Genomic DNA, 21,921 nt, shown 5'->3' with positions numbered 1-21,921 from the left:
AAGCAGGGCATGATAGGGGGCAAAGTGGGTCATTCAGCTGGGCCCCCAGTCCATGTATGTGCCTGTAGAGGAGAAGAATACCAGGCCTGCTGAGCATGTGTGGAATTTAGATTTTACATTGTAAGCTATGAAAAGCAATCAAAGCTTTGTGACATGATTAAAGCAGTATTTGGGGAGATCCATTCTGTACAATCTGAATTTAAGGTGAACAAGACCAAAATAAGTAAAATTTACTAGAAAAAAAAAAGCTATAATGCAGAGGTTAATACAAATTTAAATGCAGGAAAGGGAGGGTGAAGGGGAATGGAAGAGAACAGTGGTAGTAATAGACTAATGGACAGGGAAGGAAGAGAGAGATAATAGTATCTCATTTAAACTTTTATTAACAAATTATTCATTCAGGTATCACTTGGTTCGGCCAAATTCGGTACTATTTGTTTTATAAATAGTGATTTGAAGTCTAGGATGATAATATTTCCAGAGGTATTTACAATTGTTAAAATTTTATTTCACTAGACTGTTTTTAAAGTTTTAAAATTGGATTGATTTGTTTTAAAGTTGTCTTCTTAAAGTAGTATTTTGGAGAATTATTGTGGAATTATCATTTGTTTTTAATGAATTTTCTTCTACTTAGTACTTTTATTGTATATATTTGGAGTGTAAAACATGATGTTTTGATATGCATAGTGATATGCTTACGACAATGCATTTTCTTTATATAAATAGTGAGTTAATTTCACTGCCTCTTTGGGGATTCATTAGTTTTATTGCCTTGCTTCATTAATTTATGTCTAACTTATTTCCTAATTTATTCGTAATTTTCTTTTTTCCACTTATATATGTCCTCACCAGAATTCAATGAGGAAAAAAAGATGTTTGGCTTCAAATTCTAATAATGCTCTATACATGAATAACACTAAGAAAAGATAATATAAACATATAAACAATTATTTGATGCACTGAGTCTAATTTTCTGAATTTAAATGGATTTTTTTTGCTAGGCATGGTGGCTCACGTCTATAATCCCAGCACTTTGGGAGGCTGAGGCAGGAGGATCACTTGAGTGAAGGAATTTGAGACCAACTTAGGCAACACAGTGAGACCGTATCTCTACAAAAAAAATAAAATAAAATAAAAAAATAGCCAGGCATGGTGGTGTGCACCTGTAGAGCCAGCTACTTGGGAGCCCGAGGTGGGAAAATTGATTGAGTCTGGGAGATGGAGCCCTGGGTGACAGAGTGAGACTCTGTCACGTAAAATTAAATTAAATTAATAAAATAAATAAATTGGATATATATTTTTAAGACAGAGTCACACTCTATCACCCAGGCTGGAGTGCAGTGGAGTGATCTCAGCTCACTGCAAATCATGCTTCCCAGGTTCAAGCGATTCTCCTCCCTCAACCTTTCGAGTAGCTGGGATTATAGGCACCCACCACCATGCCTGGCTAGTTTTTGTATTTTTAGTAGAGACGAGGTTTCACCATGTTGACCAGGCTAGTCTCGAACTCCTGACCTCAGGTGATCTGCCTGCCTCGGCCTCCTAAAGTGCTGGGATTACAGGCATGAGCCACCATGTTCAGTCTTGGACTTCTAAGTGGAATTCTAAGATATTTTGTTTCGTTTTGTTTTTGTTTTTGTTTTATTCAGGTCATCTAAAATGCAGTCGGAGTTTGACACTTTAAGGACTAATACTGTAATTTTTTATATAGGACCTATTCTTTTTAAATACTCTGATTTTTCAAAAGAAAATGTTTAATGAACAAAATAAGGCAGAAGTCTTTAACTCACCGAGGTGCTATTCATTACTTTTCTTTGTTTTTTTAAGTTCCGGGTACATGTGCAGGGTATACAGGTTTACATAAGTAAATGTGTGCCATGGTGGTTTGCTGCACCTGTCAACCCATCACCTACATATTAAGCCCCGAATGCATTAGCTATTTTTTCCTGATGCTCTCCCTCCCTCCAACAGGCCCCAGTGTATGTTGTTCTGCTCCCAGTGTCCATGTGTTCTCTTCATTCAGCTCCCACTTATACATGAGAATATTTGGTATTTGATTTTCTGTTTCTGCATTAGTTTTCTATGGAAAATGGCTTCCAGCTCCATCCATGTCCCTAAAAAGCACATGATCTTGTTCCTTTTTATGACTGCATAGCATTCCATGGTGTATATATACCACATTTTCTTTATCCAGTTTATCACTGACAGGCATTTGGGTTCATTCCATGTCTTTGCTATTGTGAATAGTGCTGTGGTGAACATACATGTGCATGTATCTTTATAAAAGAATGATTTATATTTTGGGGTGTATATACCTAGTAATGGGATTGCTAGGTCAAATGATATTTCTGTTCTAGATCTTTGAGGAATCACCATACTGTCTTCCACAATGGTTGAACTAGTTTACATTTCCACCAACAGTGTAAAAGTGTTCCTTTTTCTCCTTAACCTTGCCAGCCTCTGTTGTTTCTTGACTTTTTAATAATCACTATTCTGACTGGCATGAGATGGTATCTCATTGTGGTTTTGATTTGCATTTCTCTAATGATCAGTGATGTTGAGCTTTTTTTCGTGTTTATTGGCCACATAAACATCTTCTTTTGAGTAGTGTCTGTTCATGTCCTTTGCCCACTTTTTAATGGGGTTGGTTTTTTTCTTGTAAATTTGTTTAAGTTCCCATAGACTTGATATTAGACTTTTGTCAGATGGATAGATTGCAAAAATATTCTCCTATTCTGTAGGTTGTCTGTTCACTCTGATGATAGTTTCTTTTACTGTGTAGAAGCTCTTTAGTTTAATTATATCCCATTTGTCAATTTTTGCTTTTGTTGCAATTGTTTTTAGTGTTTTCGTCATGAAATCTTTGCCCGTGCCTATGTCCTGAATGGTATTGCCAAGATTTTCTTCTAGGGTTTTTATAGTTTTGGGTTTTACATTTAAATATTTAATCCATCTTGAATTAATTTTTGTATAAGGTATAAGGAAGGGGTCGAGTTTCAGTTTTCTGCATATGGCTAACCAGTTCTCCCAGCACCATTTATTAAATTGGGAATCCTTTCCCCATTGCTTGCTTTTGTCAGGTTTATTGAAGATCAGATGGTTTTAGGTGTGCAGTCTTATTTCTGAGTTCTCTATTCTGTTCCATTGGTCTGTGTGTCTGTTTGTGTACCAGTACCATGTTGTTTTGGTCACTGTAGCCTTGTAGTGTAGTTTAAAGTCAGGTAGCATGATACTTCCAGCTTTGTTCTTTTTGCTTGAGATCGTCTTGGCTATTTGGGCTCTTTTTTGCTCCCATATGAATTTTAAAAACATTTTCTAATTCTGTGAAGAATGTCAGTGGTAGTTTAATGAGAAGAGTATTGAATCTATAAATTACTTTGGGCAGCGTGGCCATTTTCATGATACTGATTCTTCCTATCCATGAACATGAAATGTTTTTCCATTTGTTTGTGTCCTCTCTGAATTCTTTGAGCAGTTGTTTGTACTTCTCCTTGAAGAGGTCCTTCATTTCCCTTGTTAGCTGTATTCCTGGACTTATTCTTGATAACACAAATAATTATTACTTCCCCTTGTTTTTATTTTAAATATATTTTCACTAATTTATTTACAGGGTCAATTCAAATAAAAACACTTCACTTGGTGTTAAAGCAAATTAATTTTACCAGCCAGTATATTGACATTAAGAGATTTTTATGCTTGTGCTTGGTATTTCATGTCTCAGGAATATGAGGAGTTTATTTTATGTTTTATGGACAGCCAGTCGGTTACCATATCACACTAAACAATTTTGACATTTCTCTGAGGAAGCCCTGCTAAAGCCTGCTTCTCCGCTGTCAGGAAATATCATTTAACAAGGTGAAAGTTCATGGGGACAATTTAAGGCAGCTGATCTCAGGTGTGGTAGCAGCTGTTGTGTGGGACATGACTTAGTTTATGAGAACAGAAACACTATTATCCGGACTCCCACGGGAGATTTGGAGAAAGTCATGCCCAGAGAGTCCCATTCCAGGAAAATGTGCTTGAAGCACTTATTTATTGGCAATAATCACTAACTGAGAGTCCATCTGGCAAAACTGTGGATTTTTCCCTGTCCCAGAAAGTTAAGGAACAATTACATAAGTTGTCTCGAAAATTTTATTTTTAACCACTTTTTAGGGAGAATTATAGTCCCTCAGTTCTTACAAGAAATTCACTTAAAAAAAAAAAGCATCCACATGAATTTCTGTACAACTTTGCTACTTCATGTACCATGAATAATAATTGTCTTTTGATTTGAAGTCAGTACTTAATCCTTCTGGAGAACGTTTTGAAACTTATTTTCTGTGTTTGAAATGTTGGAGCCAGTTAGTTGGTGAAGAAAGGAACCTTGAATCGTGCACTTCCAGCTGTGGAGGCCTTTAAAACCCACCTCTCTTAGTAGCTCTTCCCTCTGTCTTCACTGACAGCTTGACAAGATTTTAGAATCCAAATCAATGAACACTGTGAGCCATTTGGGAGTCCAGCAAGCCTACTCAGATAGAGTTTAATGAATTAAGCCCGTATCAATTTTAAAAGCAAGATATATCATCAGAATTAAAGACAGGTGTCTTTGGAAAAACAATGATATAATTTCTATCTCTATGGAATATTTTTCTTCTGCAATCTTATATAGACTGAATACATCTAATAAATAAATGAGGAAACACATTAAATTATGATGATTTTATTGTTTTTATTTTGGCCTTCAGTAATACAAGCATATTTATTTCACTGTTACTCAACAAAACAGTAGTACCTAACTAGAAATCCATTATTCCTGTTAGCCTCAGCTTGTTTGAGTATCATTGTTTGCTTTCTAAAACAAGCTTTTTATATGGTTTTGTAATGATTTCTTAAGAAATACTTAAGCTTGCTTACATAAAACAACTCACATACCACCTGTTATTTCCATATATTAGTTTTTTAAAGAGGAATACAATCAAGAATACCATTTTCCATCTGTTTTTTCTTTGCACCTTCCTCTTTCCTCTAACATCCCACCCGCACCATGTCCTTCCTCCACTTCAACTGGCTCCTGCCACTCAGTAGCAAAAGAAGTTTGTTATGGTCCAGTGTATGCCTCAGTGTTCAGACAGCCATTATGTAAGACTGTGCAGTCATTATTGAATATATATATATATACATACACACACACACACCCCTAAATATAAACCTCAGATGAGAAGAAAGGATTCTTTATTTCCCATATCCAACTAATAATATGTATATCAGTAAGTAAGGATAATACTTTATTACCTTGAGGGGCTATTGAATGGTGGAAAAGGTATGGACACTGGCATTTAGATACTGGCTCCATGTCAGCCACTTACTAGCTGAGCATTCACATTTATTGACTTCTTCATTTCCACATCTGTTAAAATGAGCACAGCATAAATTCACAATAAATACTTGTTGCTTTACCTACGTGCACTCCTCCAGCTTCTTCTCCCTTTTTTATTGACATTTTGTTGTTGTTGATGATGATGATATCGTCCTGTAAGCCCCGAAATCCACTAGTGTTTTAACACAGTTTGCTGGAAAACTAATTTACTGAGGATCTTGTATAACAACACCAGAATATCTCAATTATATGTGCACTAAAAGTCTTGGCTTCATGATTCTAAATAACTCATGTTAGATTTAGTCCTTACCATTTATAAATACCATGCATCTTTTGGAGTGCATTGTTCCTTAGTGTGTTTTACAAAGATTGACAAGAATATGAGGAAGAACTCTTGCCTGAGACTCACTCTGTCACCTGGGCTGGAGTGCACTGGTGCAGTCATGGCTCACTGCAGCTTCAATTTGCTGGGCTGAAGCGATCCTCCCACCTCAGCCTCCCAAGCAGCTGAGACCACAGGCACACACCCCACTATACCTTGCTAATTTTCTTTTTTGTAGGGATGAGATCTCACTGTGTTCCTCAGGCTAGAAGTACCTTCTTATCAAACTTGTAAGAAATAAGTTATTTTAATATATCATTATATCTTAGGAAATAAACCTATCTGATTTTAAAACAATATCTGAAAATACATTACCGTGGCCAAGAAATGTTCTTGGTTCTTTGGTTGTTTTCAGTTGATGTTGAAATTAAAAGAAACACAGCCACATGGTTTTTGTTGCTCGTGATAGGACAAGAGCAAATGCAGATATTGCCAAACACTTGGAATCTGCTGAAGAAGTTATGTAAGAAAATTAGAAATCTGTAAGCCAGATAAAATGTGGAAAAGGAAATTGACAACCTGGGAGAAACTGGATAATGTAGAATGATTAAAAGATTTCAGAAGTTTTGGATAGAATCTTACTTTTAGCACATCTGTGATTGCACATCAGTGTATAACACAGGTAGTTTATTCTTTAAGCCAGTTATTTGTTAGTATTATTTTTCATTTGAACTTACATGTGGCATCTAGTTTATCTTATGTGTAGCTCTACAGTGGAAAATGTTAAAAAGTGGGTAGAATATTGCTTGATAAGTTTAAATCTAATAAACGGAGCTATACTTCAGAATCTATAGAAGAGTAACTGATGTATCCATTAATTCATTCTGCACTTACTGAGTGTTCTGTGTCAGGGCTGCAGGAAAGATATAGTTCCTGTTGTGGAAAACTTGCATTCCAAAAGGAAGATAATATATACAATAGATTCCAATAGTAATAAAACTGTGCAGGAAAAAAGATAAATATCATCGATACAAAGGGCTACATGACTTTAAAAGGTCAAGAGATTTCTTTGGCCAGACATAGTGGTTCACACCTGTAATCCCAGCACTTTGAGAGGCCAAGGTGAGAGGACTACTTGAGCCCAGGAGCTCAAGACCAGCCTGGGCAACATAGTAAGAACCCCATGTCTACAAAAAAATAAATTAGCCAGGCATTTTGGCACACACCTGTGGTCTCAGCTACTCAGAAAGCTGAGGTGGGAGGCACACTTGAGCCCAGGAGGTAAAGGCTACAGTGAGCTGTGATGGTGCCTGCCATTACACACCAGCCTGGACAACAGAGAGAGACCCTGTCTCAAAAACAAACAAACAAAAGAAGATTTCTTTCAATTAGCCCAGACCTAAAGTATAGGTAGGATTTTTCCTGAAGGGAATGAAATGGGAAAATATTCCAGACAGAGAGAACAGCATGAACAAATATTTAGGATAGAAAAGTTCAGGGCAGATATGAAAATAGTGACCCAGGCATGTCTGGAGTTGTTTCCTCAGGGAAGGTTTAAGCAGCTGAATCAGAGAGGCAAATTGGGGTTAATAGGTGGAGTGTTCTAATCATCATATTAAAAGGATTGGGGTTCACGTAAGAGGTAGTTGGGAGCTATTGAAGTTTTTGAGTACAAGAATGAATTACCAGATCACAAGCATGGTGGGAAATTGACTAATAGTGAAATGTGTGCTCTGGTGGCAGAAAGAATATTTTGAAAGTTATTCTAAGAGTACAGATAACCTAGGCAGATTGATTATAGAAACATGATGGGGCAATCAATAGATTGGTTGAGGGTAGGAGAGGAGGGAGAAGTAAAGATGACTCATGGTTTGAAGCTGATTCACAAAGGGAATAATAACATCATTATCAAGAAGGACCAGGAGGAAGAGAAATTTGGAGATCAGATAATACGAAGTCTTGAATGTTTGGGTTGATAATACTAATAATTATTGAGCACTTAATTATTTGCCAGGCACTAGTCTATATATTGTACATGCATGGTCTCATTTATTCCTTAGAGCAGCCTCAGAACTTTTGAACAACCTGCCGAGTTTGCACTGCCTGTCAGAGGTGAAGTCAGAATCCAGTCCCCAGAGGTGTAATTCCAGCACACAACTTATTGAATGCATGTATTGAATGGTGTTGGTATTGGAGGCAGGGCTAAATGAGGAGGAAAGACAGATGAAATAAAAAGCGAATGTTGATGAGGAAGGTTTGGTGAATTCCCAGAAAAGATCACAGAGAACCAAAGACTTTCAGAAAACTGAAGGTGAGTGTTTCCGAAAAGTCAAGAGTAGGAGAGGATCTAAGAAAAAACATTTGAATTTAGTGGTCAAAAGACCCTTGATGGCCTTAAAAGCAGTTTTGGAAAAGTGGTAAAGGTCAAAATCCATTGGCATGGGATGGAGGAACAAGTAATTTATGAGGAAGTGGAAGCAGCAGAGATAGATTTGGTGGAAGTCTGTAAGTGGGAAGGAAGAGGAAAATAGCTCTGCAGCACCAGACGGTTGGACTGCTGAGAAGCACTGTCTAATACCACTCACTTGGTTGCCTGTCATAAGGGAGAAGCGAGTAGCGAGGGGCAGATTTAAGATGTAGGAGAGAGACCAGGCTGCTTCCAGAGGAAGGAGAAAATGATGAGATCCAATGAACAGATACGAGGCTTGAGTCCTATATGTGAGGACCCTTTCTCCTAAACCAAGAGGAAGTCAAAAAGAATGAGGCAAGATGTGTGTTGGAATGGGAACGGGGTGATAGGTGGAGCAGAGAAGACCAAAGGCACTCGCTTATGTTTGATGATCTTGACTTTCTCAGTCAATTGGCAGGTGAAATAATTAGTGAGTGAGAGAGGTTCTGGTTTGTGGCACTGGAGAAGATTTGAAGCAGTTGCTGTGGGAATGCAGTAAACAGTCAAAGATAATAAAAAAAGGTTGCAACACAGTATTGTGGTTCAAACTAAGGTTAAGTATTATGAATTTTTAGTATAACTAGTTACCAAGTTATGAGACTTTTTTTTGTAATCTTTAGCACTCTGGCTATAGACAGCCCAGCAGGCAGGACTTATAAAGGGGGAAGAAGTGGGAGATGCTAGGGAATCCATTTTAGAAATAACTAGGCCGGGTGTGGTGGCTCATGCCTGTAATCCCAGCACTTTGGGAGGCCGAGGTGGGCGGATCACGAGGTCAGGAGATCGAGACCATCCTGGCTAACATGGTGAAACCCCATCTTTACTAAAAATACAAAAAATTAGCCGGGCAATGTGGCGGGTGCCTGTAGTCCCAGCTACTCAGGAGGCTGAGGCAGGAGAATAGCGTGAACCTGGGAAGCAAAGCTTGCAGTGAGCAGAGATCGCGCCACCACACTCTGGCCTGGGCGGCAGAGCGAGACTCCATCTCAAAAAAAAAGGAAGGAAGGAAGGAAGGAAAGAAGGAAAGGGGAGGGGAGGGGAGGGGAGGGGAGGGAAGGGAAGGGAAGGGAAGGGGAGGGAAGGGAAGGGAGGCTCAGGAGGGTCAGGAATGTGCTTTTTTTTTTTTTTTAAACCTACATGCCAGTTGGTTTGATTGCAGGCTATCCTCTGTGGGTATCACAAAACAATTGGAGCTGAACAGAGCGAAGTGAAAAGGCAGAGGAATGGGAGATGGAGAAGTGTTGGAGGTTAAGAGGGGTGAATATTAAGGGGCTCCGTGAAAGGGAAATGTAGCCAGGGAAATGCAGTGGAAATACCATGTTTGAAAAGTTAGAAATGACAGAGGTCATGAATGGCACTCCCACTCCCTGACTATGCACTGACAAGAGGATGTTAGAAATAGAAATAAGAAAGGTATTTAAGTGATCCAGAACTCTGGCAGTGGCTGGGGTAGAGAGAAGGGACTGCAATCAGGTGCAAATTCATAAATGATTATCAAATAATGCCCCCAAAATAGATTTTAAAAAACACAAAAAGGAGGAATTGTTATAAATGATGGAGACTTGAAAAAACATGTAGTTACTGAGTTATAGCATTAATTACTTTTTTTTTAAAAAAATGACATTTTATGTAATATGGCATATTAGAAGAATGTTGATAGGGCAACTTAATGTATTAGGAAATATATATGAAATCTAATATTGAATGTAAATTGCAATTCAGTTTAATGTATTTTGAATGCATTAAGTGTAAATTGTAGTTCAACTTAACATTTTTTTTTAATGCTGGGTTCTTTATTATTGAGCTTTTATGTCTATTTTAGCCAGGTAGTATTAATGTGTTCATAAAATTCAGAAAGGACAAAATAATATTTCTGTCACTTGAATGTTAACTATTTCTGAAAATATTTGTATCTTATAAGATATTTAAAACATTCATGCAAGGCGCGCAGTGGCTCACGCCTGTAATCTCAGCACTTTGGGAGGCTGAGGTGGGCGGATCATTCGAGATCAGGAGTTCGAGACCAGCCTGACCAACATGGTGAAACCCCTTCTCTACTAAAAATACAAAAATTAGTGGGGCGTGGTGGCAAGCACCTGTAATCCCACCTACTCAGGAGGCTAAGATAGGAGAATTATTTGAACCCAGGAGGCAGAGATTGCAGTGAGCCGAGATCATGCCACTGCACTCCAGCCTGGGCGAAGAGCAAGACTCCGTCTCAAAAAAAAAAATTCACACAGAATAGAGCCAGCACTCTGGTTCCGCAGTTCCTCTATAGAGCAATGAGTTCCAGAGTAGACAGGAGAAATCTCGAATCCAGTTTCTGTTCTGCCACTACCTTTCCATGTAAATATGAACAAGTTATATTCTAGTACCAAGTTTACTCATCAATAAAATAGATATTATGATGTATAATTGTGATTTTCTACCTCAAGCAGCTATTTAAAGTGTTAAGCTTACACCTGTAATTCCAGCACTTTAGAAGGCCGAGGTGGGCGGGTCACTTGAGCTCAGGAGTTCGAGACCAGCCTGGCCAACATTGTGAAACCCCATCTCTATTAAAAACACAAAAATTAGCCAGGCATGGTGGCGGGCGCCTGTAATTCCAGCTACTCGGGAGGCTGAGGCAGGAGAATTGCTTGAGCCTAGGAGGCGGAGGTTGCAGTGAGCAGAGATTGTGCCACAGCACTCTAGCCTGGGTGACAGAACAAGACTCCATCTCAAAAATAAATAAATTAATAAAGTGTTGAGCAAGAGTTAAAGTCATCTTTTTAAATAAAAAGGTATGCAAATATACAGAACTAAGTTATGTTACTAGAGAATCAAATTAGAATTTGTAAATCTAGAATCAAAAAAGTATAGACAATTTTAATTTAAGTAAGTTTGGGGTTAAATCAACTCCTTTTGTTTTTAAAGGTTGATTTTAGTTACTGATAGTTTATCATTATATATGAAGATAGTTTTAGGATGGCAAATCTATTTTCATAAACAGAGTATTTAGTCAGACAATGAAAATGTTTTTATTAGCAAGTATAGCAAAGAAAAGCAGATGCCTTATAATAAATAGGACCTTGTGTTCTAAATTCAGAATTATGAGTGGTTTATATAAAATTGGGGAAAAATTACAGAGGAAGGGGATACCACGTGCCTACATGCCCTCACTATTTCTGAATGTCATGTTCCTTCTAATACTGGAAGTGATGGTCTGGACTATGTGGTAATTTTTTACAACTCATGATGTGAAAAAAATCTCATGTAAATATATCTCTGCTATTTTTCTTACAATGTATAAAATCTATGAGTTAGGAATTATGTTCCTAAAAATAACACCCGGGTATTCCACATCAAAGAAGAAATTATAATGGGAAGGTGATAATTAACAGCTATTTAGAAGACTTTATGGAAAAACTGATTTTGTGTTACCTATTAAAAAATAACTAAAAAAAATACCCCCCCAAAATGCTGTTGATGTTCACGGAGAAAAATAACTGCGTAAACACATTCAGTTTTATAAGACTAAAATGCAGAAATAATAAGTTGAAACAATTTTCATGAGGGTGGATTCTGATCCCTTAAGAACTTGGGCAGAGACTTAGAGCACGTATCCTCCCCAGAAGTGGAACTACGTGCCCTGGGTGATGTCACCAGCGACTAGTAACCACCGCAGTGTAAACAAACATCAGCAGGAAATACATGTGGGTAGGGCAAGGGTCTAGAGGCATGCTTTCCTTCTAGAAAAGTCTCACGCCTTTCAAGGCTAGTGATTTTGTTTTGTTTTGTTTTAAGGAAGAAAGGGGACGCAACATAACTCTTGCCTTCTGCTACAGAAACGTTTAGTTTCGTGGGCAGTGTCTTTCCTTGACAAATGGAATCCTTGCTGGCAGTCTCTGTAATGTTGAGAAGTACGGGACTCTTGGCTCTTGCTGCAGTTATTGGTTGCTTGCCGCAGACTGAAAATCTTGCCTGTGGAACTGCTCAGAGGAAAGTTTCAAGTTACCAGAACTAGGCAAGCCCACTGAGGAGCAGGAGCAGGAGGAGAGGAGCAGGAGGAGGAGGAGGACGAAGAGGAGGAGGAGGGACCATTGAGGAGCAGAAGGAGTAGGGTGCGGGGGAGGAGGAGGAGGAGCGCCTTTAGTGCTGCAGCAGCTGCTCCTCTGATTGGCCGGGTAGTTCAGCTGCTTCCCTGGAACAAAAGGTCAAAGTGGACTGCAGTGTAAATGTAGAGAAGCAGCCGATAAAATAGCATTGCCTGAAGAAGTTTGGAGGCTGAGAGCAGCAGCATACTGGCCAACTGCAGAGCAAGTTGTTTCTCCAGCCCTGCGGTGCAGCCTCATGCCCCCAACCCAGCTTAGCCACTGTAAGAAGACGTTCACTGTACAGACGACCAAACTTGCCGTGGAAGAGACAGTTGTGAGATTCCCTTGCAAATTTACATACGAGAATGGCTTGTGAAATCATGCCTCTGCAAAGGTAGTATTCATTCCTATTTTATTTTATTCTGCTATGTATTTTTTGAGTGGTATCAAGCCATATAACTTTGCCAGTACTTGGCATCTTTTAGTAACATGCTGCAAACTGTGTAGAGTCCATTGTACATATGGTTGCTCCCTAAGAACAGAAAAAATTAAATATTATACTGCTCTTTTACTGACATTTTGCCCAATTTAGCTTTTTCACTTGATTTTTGTATTTAGTTATATTCTCTGAATGGAAATGAATATAAGAAAATATCTTTGAAATCTGAAGAAAAACATAGGCTGAGAAGTATAGTGAGTGAGTTTATAATAAAAACTGAATCAGCTTCTTAGCAGTGTCTCTGCTAAGGCTATTTTAAAGGATGTTGATAGGCTGAAGACATTTTTAAAATGCATCACAATATTCTTCTCTTCTGGAGTTCAGATTTAGGCAAGGATTTTCCATCAATAAGTACATCATCATATGTGAGAATAAATATTAAGGATAACATTTCCCCTTCAATAATTCCAGACAGATTTATTACACAAACAGCATTTTTAAAAACTGCTTGGTAAGAATGATTGAGCACAAGACTGTTTTTGTTCCTACATGATTATAATACAGATTGTGGGGCTGGGGGGAGCGAAGGAGTTATACTTTTTGCAGAGAAAGGTAAATTTAAACAAAGGGACTTATAAAAAAGAACACTGTTGGTGAACTAAGAAGTGAAGAATGTAGGCATGGAGAGGGCCTCAGGGCTGCCCAAGGTCACATTTTAGGATTTTAAAAATTACTTTTGCTAATCATATTGTCCCATTTCAACTTCAACTGCTTTACATGCAGTGGCATTTCATTCCATAGAAATGTTTCATTTAGGAAAACTATGGAAGGTTTTATTAGTAAAAAAAAAAAAAAAAAATTTAAAAATCAAATAGTAAATGCGGTTTATTTGAGGATTAAAAAAAACTAGACAAAAACTAACTTCATTTTTAAAAACCATGCCACAAATATTTCAGTGAATGTTTTTGTTTTAGCAATGAAAAATAAGGTTTAAAACACTATTTATTTGTAAAATGGTTTCTACAGATACTTACAGGGAGATAAAACAGTATTGTCATTTTTCCTTCACAGTACTAACAAGGACACCGTCATGGGAACCTCATGGGGGTGTCCAAAGAGTTCCTTTTGTAAAAATTAATAATCCAAGGGAGCAGAAAGTGGTTTACAAATATATCTAAAATTTTTCTAAATGAACTCAGTGAAAATGTCCACATGCTTAAAGCTTGTAAGAGACTACAACACTTTGTGGAGTCTTGATTTGGTTTCCAACTTTAAAGTTGGAGACATTTTTCCCTTCATAGTGACATCAGTTCTTAAGGGTTTTAAGTGAATTGTATTCTAGATAAGAATATTGGCTAGTACTGAACTCTGTGATAGCCACTTGATGCTATAAAACTGTTAAGAAGAAAGTAGATCTTTATACTGGGAAAACATTGTTTAGGCAGTCAAAACGATTAAAGCTAAAATAAAACCATCATTATTTCCTGGAAATTATTTTGTATTTTTAGTCATGATTAATGAACCTAGTAGGAATAAATGGAGGAATAATTTGAATTTGCATTCAAGAATGTTGAGTTGCTACTTTTGTTTCTTTGCATTACCATTCTGAAGAGCGCTGCTACGTGCCTTCACTGCTGCAATGTTTGCCTAGCTCTTAGAGTTTAATTTGACTGATTTCCCTGCAATCTTTACTGCCAGCCTGTACCTACCTTTGATTATAAACCTCCTGAAGGTAAGGACCAGGTTTGTGCAGTTGTCTTTCTTAAGCGTGCCTTGTGAATGTAAGCATTTATGTAGAAAACTTTCCCGCCCTTACGTGTAATTGTTTCTTCAAATCCCAGTTTGATATCTTTGGCTATTGATTTTTGTGACTCGTGGTAATGATGACTATTGCTGACTCTCCCCACCGTTATGGGCCTGAAGCAGGAAGGTTCCAGAGCCTTAGTAGTATTCTTAGAATGAGTGCTTTGTTGCATTCTGTTTAAGAGCACCAAGGAATAGAAACTACATTGAAACTGGATGAGTAAAAGAGTAGCTTTAAATAGCAGCTAAAGAAATTCATGCTCACTATTTGTATTTAGCAGAGAGTTCAATGCTTCTCATACTTTGAGTACATGAGAATTACCTAAGGAACTTATTTTTAAAATCAAATCCTTCCCGTTGCCGTCTTTCCCTAGACTCACTGCGTCCAAATCTGGAGGTAGCAGGGAGAGTATCTGCGTTTTAACAAGCTTCCTAAATTTGATGCAGATGGTCCACCCATAGAGAAACATTGATCTAAATTCTAGTTAATGATTATAGTGCGTGTAAAGCTAGTGACAGCTGGCATATATAGGAATCTAGCATTATACTACTCAACATCTCCAAATAGCATATTTAATATCGGACTTTATGTGAGGATTTTTTCATAATTGATGCTTTCATATCCTAAATTGTCAGTTTTACCTATTAAAACAAAACATACTAGAGTGTTGTTTAATACTTTCTCTTTGATTGAACACTGCTCTGTACTTCCAGTGCTCCTAAGGTAATTAGGGCACAGCTTTCCTTCAAAGAGGTCACATACCAGTTAGGATGCAGACACATTACCAGACAATTACAATACCATGTAGTGAATTCAGTAATACACAGTATGATTAGCATAGTAATAATAGAGATGTGCCTAGATGGATAATATTATCCTGTGTATTATTTAACCCCATGTAAGTGTATGATCTTATTAGGGGCATGTTTGTCCCCTAATGTCTACTTACAATTTTCATAAATGCCTCTTTAGCCTTTCTTAGCATATTGTGAGAGTGTGTAGAAGATACGTTGTTACTGCTAATCTGTAGCCAAGATGAGAATAACAGATAAGGTCAAAAACTAAAAATGAAATAAAATGTGTCTTGCTATCTGTTTATTACGGAATGTTATTGGTAGAGTTTCCAGGATGGAGCTGGCTGTTTAGAAACTCATGATCTTTAGAAAAAAACATGGCAGAGGCTGAATGTTTAAATTACGACCTTCTGTAAAGTCCTTAGTTCTTAATGATTCACTACAAATGGCTTAAAGACAGGATCTTATTAATTATCTCTGTTGAGATAATTAAACAGTCCCAGTTATTTTTTTAAAAATTAAAATATTTACAAACTACCTATAGCTAATAATAAAACTCGACATAGCGTATCAACTTATATGGATATTCTTGCCATCTGAAAAAGTTCCTTGAGAAAAATAAAATAATATCAGAAATAAAGGAAGAAACTGTATTAAACTAAGAATTGAAATATAAGTTTTCTCAGGTTACTAAATTTACCTTCTGTCACTAATGAGATAATATGTTTTGTCAGATCTCAGGCTTAGTTTGTACCACAGGCTCTTTGTACAATTCTCATTTCATTGAGTTTCCTTCCCCTTAGATACTGTGGGTCTGTAGGTAAGGATCTCTATTTTATGTATAGAAAGACTCAAGCAGGCTAAGATACAAAGTTTTAACTCAGAGTCATATCTAAGACAAAATTCTCAACTTTCATAGCAGTATTTTAATTTGCTAGACTAACTTTCCAGTAAATGACCTTAATTTATATCCACAAGGATAATGATGGCAAATAAGTTATGAACCTGTGAGTGCTAATGATTGATGTAGATTCTTTGACTTCAGTGCATTGACATCTGCTTTCATGTGTTGACATCCTGTTCTTTCCTGGGTTTGTTTACCAAAGTGAGAAGCTGAAATCAATCATGTCTATGTAATTATTTTTCTTCATGTAGCAAATAATGATATCAAGTGTGTTTTATCGAATATTTGTTTGATGATGGTGGAGCACATCATAATTCCAAATTGCAGTGGCTCTTCTTCAAAACAGACTTAAAGGAAGAGGATTAATAAACATGTATTAGTAGCCCAACATCTAAAAGTTTCACTGAAGCTTCTTATCAGTAGAATTCATCAACTCTTCCCAAGCATTGGTCTTTAGAATACCCTTTTGCTAACGTAAACATCAGTAACATGGGGATGATATGGGAGTCCACCAGGGAAGAACCCAGGTAATGTTGGGCCAGCTTGTGAGTTTCTTTGTGGTGTTAGAGAGCCCTCTACTGCTTGTGGAGATGACACCTTTCAGTTAATTTATCTAGAAGTCTCTGTGTTTCCTAACTTGTTGGCACTCTGGTAGCACTCCTGGCTCTGCCCCCTCCCTCAACTAACACAGTCTAGGAGGGAGTTAAAAGCTGCCTCACTTCAAATCTGGGCCAATGCCTATGGGTTGTGTGTCTGAATTTATTCTTCATCACTGTCATTCAGAACAAATAAGATCTCTCTAGGCTCTGTTCTCACATGATGGTTGATTTACCCATGGAGCCCAAATATTTGCTAATTACTCCAAATAAAGAAGATAACATGAACTTAGGTGAGGATATTTTCAAATTTTAAGATCATCCTGTTTAAACCACTGAAAAAGTAAAGATGTTAGCTATTCAGTACAAACCAGTGGTAAACTTGCCATCAGAAAACATATACAGACACGGACAACTAAGTTAGTTAGTCGGCCATATATGAATTTGAGCAGGTCATTTTCATTGTCTGTAAGAGATGGTACCACTCAAGGTACTTATTTTATGAGGGAAATTTTGGAGTTAAAGAATGTGATAGGACCAGGCACAGTGGCTCATGCCTGTAATACCAGCACTCTGGAAGGCCAAGTCTGAGGAATCACTGGAGGTCAGCAGTTTGAGACCAGCCTGGCTAACATGGTGAAATCTGTTTCTACCAAAAATACAAAAAGAAAAACAAACAAACAAACAAAAACTATCTGGGTGTGCTGGCATGCTCTTGTAATCCCAGCTACTTGGGAGGCTGAGGCACAAGAATCACCTGAACCCTGGAGTTAGAGGTTGCAGTGAGCTGAGTTCACGCCACTGCACTCCAGTCTGGGCGACAGAGGAAGACCCTGTCTCAAAAAAAACCAAAAAGTGATAGTTTTGGTTTTGTGGGGTTTGTTTTGTTTTGTTAATGATGAAACTACTCAGATGTAAAGGACATGTTGCTTTTCTTTTAGTTTGTCTTCTTATGCTTGCAATGCACTTTCAATTCCATCAGTGCAAGAGTGCTTAGCACAGTTTAGGTAGTGCTGTATCATTGTATTGCATTTCATCACATCAATATTGGAAGATGACCTCTAGAATTGTTTGCTGGAAGTACTGTTGAAACTAGAATTGAACCAAATTTCTTGAAACTCTCAAAGGTTTCACCCTATTTTTCCTATGAAACTTACATTTGTCTGTAATGATCAGAATGGATTCCCAATGGAATAGTATGTTCTGTTTTAAACCTTTTTAATGCACTATTTATTCTTACCATAAGAAGAACTAGAAATAACTTTTTTTTTTGGAGACAGAGTCTTGCTCTGTCGCTCAGGTTGGAGTGCAGTGGTACGATCTTGGCTCACTGCAACCTCCGCCTCTTGGGTTCAAGCAATTCCCCTGCCTCATCTTCCTGAGTAGCTGAGGCTACAGGCATGCACCACCATGCCCAGCTAATTTTTGTATTGTTAGTAGAGACAAGGTTTCACCATGTTGGCCAGGCTGGTCTCGAACTCCTGACCTCAAGTGGTCTACCCGCCTCAGCCTCCCAAAATGCTGGGATAACAGGCATGAACCACCATGCTTGGCCATAGAAATCACTTTTTAACAGCTTTGTTGAGATATAATTCACATACCATACAGTTCACACATTTAAAATATGCAATTCAGTGGTTTTGAGTATATTCACAGAGTTGTACAGTTTGCATGTAATCATATCATAGGTAATCTTTTGTGACTAGTTTCTTTCCCTTGGTATAATGCTTTCATCCATGTTGTGGCATGTATCAATACTTCATTTTTTTTATGACTGAATAATATTATGATATATGGATGTAGCAAATTTTGTTTATCCATTCATTAGTTGATGGACATTTGGCTTATTTCTACCCTTTGGCTGTTATGAATAATGCTGCTATTAACATATGCAAAAGTAACTTTTGAGAATTATGAAAATATAGACTCTATTTTAGAGCCAAACGGATCCCTAGAGATAACCTAAATCATAGCTTCCGTTTTCCAGATGATTGAACTCAAACACAGGGAAATAAAATGACTTGCTCAGTCACATATACAGAAACAAATGGAAAACACTCTACACACATGTCTAAAGAATAGCCATTTGTACATGAAGTTGATGATCATGGCATGTATTTGGGATTAATAGTGGAGTTTTCCCCCATTAGAAGCTTAGTAAAGGGAAGAGTCTATTGTCATTCAAAAGAGAAAAACTAGCTAACTGGCAGAGGAAACTGAACTCCTGACCTTGCTCCCGTTAGCAATGAGCCCTAATATATAGATACTTACTGCACTAGAGATTAAAAATGACTCTGGACAGGGCAGCTTAAGTTGTTTTTATGTTAGGCACGTAGCAGGTACTCAGTAAACACTTGTTGAATTGGAGACTACAAAGAAATTTAATGGAAGCATATCAGAACACTATTGTCCACAGAATTCTAAAGCTTTCCATATAAATTTCTAGGAATATTCTTATACTAAAAAAATTGCAAGTAATTTACTCACCCTTAGTTATTATATAAGCATTCCTATAGTGCAAAGAAAAAACAATTTGGAATGCTACTTCTGTTTACATTGCAGAGTATTTGATATTTACCCTGAGAAAGAGGAAAGAGTTTTTAGTTTATTTCCTAGAGTTACTGTATTCATTAATGCAGTTTAAGGAAAATGAAGCTCCTATTTTACATGTACATTAAAATAGGAAGGTTTCCTCTTCTGCTTCTTTTTTCTTATATAGTGATAGGATAAAAGACTATTTTGTAATTATCTGGAATTAATTCTACTTTGTTTTTTTTAAGATAAAGATTTATTCAAAAAAGTTGAATTTACCTTTGATTTTTTTTTTTTTTTTTAGAAAAGAACTTGGATTCTCTTATTCCTATTACAGATAACAACCATTACTATTTTGTATTTGGAGAAATGTTTTGTCATAGACACCGAGCAGTTTATATGCTGGGGATAAACATACTTCTGTCAACGGAAAATGTTAAGAGCAATGTTACATTCAGTCTTTTTTAATTTTTCTAAATAGATGTAGTTCAAAATTGAATTTCTAATAAATATTTTAAAGTTTTCAGATTATAATAAACATTTTCAGGTCATACAGTATCTCAGCTGACAGGGATACACTGAAGGAAATTATGACAAGCCCATTTCTACACATAAAAATGGCAGATGAACTTTGTTTTGACCAAGTACACATGAATACACTTTAAAAATTGTAAATTAATCTTTCGACCTGTGTCCTTTTCTTGCAAAGAAATTTGTATATATCTATATTTCTAAATTTAAAATCCCTTTCAAATTTTAAGCCATCATTTTAAGATAAGCTATAAAATAAATTTGACTTCTGATATCAGGTACAGACTTACAGTATTGTTGCTAAACAAATACCGGACTCCAGAACCAACGTATAGTACATTATAACCCTTATGCAAATTATCCCAAAGCCAGATATGAAAATTGATTTTAGTTTTTGCACGAGGGAAAGGCATGTTAATGGGAAATAGTAGGGCCAGGGGTGGTAAAAACAAGATAGGGAGAAGCCTCGGAAGTTGCTCTTTAAAATTAGGGTGCCTAAGTAACAAAGTGAAAATAATGAGGTGGGGGTGTGGTTTAAGATGTATGTTTTATAATATCTTTAAAGACCAAGCTCAGGAAAACATGGTATCTTCTCAGTCAAATCTAAGAATAAAACTCAGGGAAGCTGGGTGCGGTGGCTCACACCTGTAATCCCAGTGCTTTAGTAGGCAGAGGCAGGAGGATCGCTGGAAGCTGGGAGTTGGAGACCAGCCTGGGCAACATAGTAAGACTCTGTCTATACAAATTTTTTTTTTAAAAAAGTATCTGTGCATGGTGGCATATGCCTGTAGTCCTACCTATAAGCTGAGGTAGGAGGGTTACTGTAGCCCAGGAGTTTGAGGCTACAGCGAGTTATGATCATGCCACTGTACTCCAGCCTGGATGACAGATTAAGACCCTGTCACCCTCCCCCCAAAAAAAAGACTTCAGAAGACTCGAACTTACAGAAATAAAAATAAAGAATTGAACTGCTTTACTCAGATCATTATATTAAAGGAATGGAACTGAAAGGCTAGAGAAAAAATTAAGCGTTTAGAAAAAAAACAATAAATATCAGTATTTTGCAGTCAGCAAAATGATTATAAAGAGAAACTAATTTCGCTGTCTAGGTTCAAATAACTCTTGAAACTAAAGTTAGAAATTAAATGCTGGCCTGAGTAGACCATTGATACACTGTGTTTTACTTTTATAAGTGACTTTCCTTTATTTTCAACTCCTTGATTTAATAGAAACCCAAGAGCCTGCCTGTTTCTCCAGTGTCAGCTTTCTGGCAGGTCACTGCTGCATCCCCGGTGCTGAACTCCCTCGATTGCCACACCTGCCGAGTTATTAATTCTCCCATGCTTTCAAAGCACATTCTCTCTCTCTCTCTCTCTCTCTCTCTCTCTCTCTCTCTCTCTGTCAGAGTTCTTCTCCTGTCCATTATCTTTCTCCCAAAAATACCTACGTGACCCTCAAAATTCACTCCTTGTGTGGCTTATCTAACTGAACCTCAGCTAATCTGCCAGACTGCATAGTGCTTCAGAGTGGAAAGGCTGGAGCTCTGACTTCAGACTTGGATTGGAACCTCAGCCATGACTGCCTCTATGGCCTTCAGCCTGTTAATTAACCTTTCTAAAACTTGTTCTTCTTATCTGAAAAATCTGGTTAGTAATTCCTTCCTCCATGATGTCTTTGAGGATCGAATGAGATAATGCACGTAAACTGTTAGCACAAAGCCTGGCTTTTTATGGTGAGCTCTCAATCAATGGTAGTTATGTATGCCTTTTGTTTTATAATAATCAAATTTCAAGTTTCCATTTCTCTGCTATCTTGTAAATTCCGTGAAGGGTGGGATTGTGTTTTCTTAGCCTGTGTATCTCTAGCACCTACCATGGATTCTAATAAGTAGTGTACACTCAGAAAATGTTTCCCGTATGAGCACCTGCCCGTGGTTGTAGAAGCACCTAAAGCCCAGGTGTAGGTTGACATCAAACCTTCATTCACTTTCCAGTTGCTGCTCATCATCCTAAAAAGCAGCGGAAAGTCAAGATGATGTCAGAAACAAGCCTTGACCCATTTTTCTGGCACAGTCCTCCTCTGGCTGAGGTGAGGGGTGTTCAGGAGAGGATGACA

At 37.5% G+C, this 21,921-nt stretch overlaps 1 protein-coding gene across 5 annotated transcripts in view; it reads left to right on the top strand.

Moving 5' to 3' along the window:
- The window catches only part of FAM13A (family with sequence similarity 13 member A), a 325,132-nt gene that overhangs the window by 214,829 nt on the left and 88,382 nt on the right, over window positions 1–21,921 (top strand). For 4 of the 5 annotated variants that reach the window (XM_023195431.2, XM_023195429.2, XM_023195430.2 and 1 more), the window contains exon 1: window positions 11,842–12,600. The exons of the other annotated variant lie outside the window; for it this stretch is intronic. In XM_023195431.2, the coding sequence (XP_023051199.2) occupies window positions 12,572–12,600 (29 nt within the window). In that variant the 5' untranslated portion in view covers window positions 11,842–12,571. Of the gene's footprint in view, window positions 1–11,841; window positions 12,601–21,921 lie in introns of those variants that run through there. 5 annotated transcript variants of the gene reach the window in all.

Source organism: Piliocolobus tephrosceles, chromosome 3, assembly GCF_002776525.5.
Source record: "Piliocolobus tephrosceles isolate RC106 chromosome 3, ASM277652v3, whole genome shotgun sequence".
Lineage (NCBI taxonomy): Eukaryota > Metazoa > Chordata > Mammalia > Primates > Cercopithecidae > Piliocolobus > Piliocolobus tephrosceles.
This window is presented reverse-complemented; position numbering and strand designations above follow the sequence as displayed.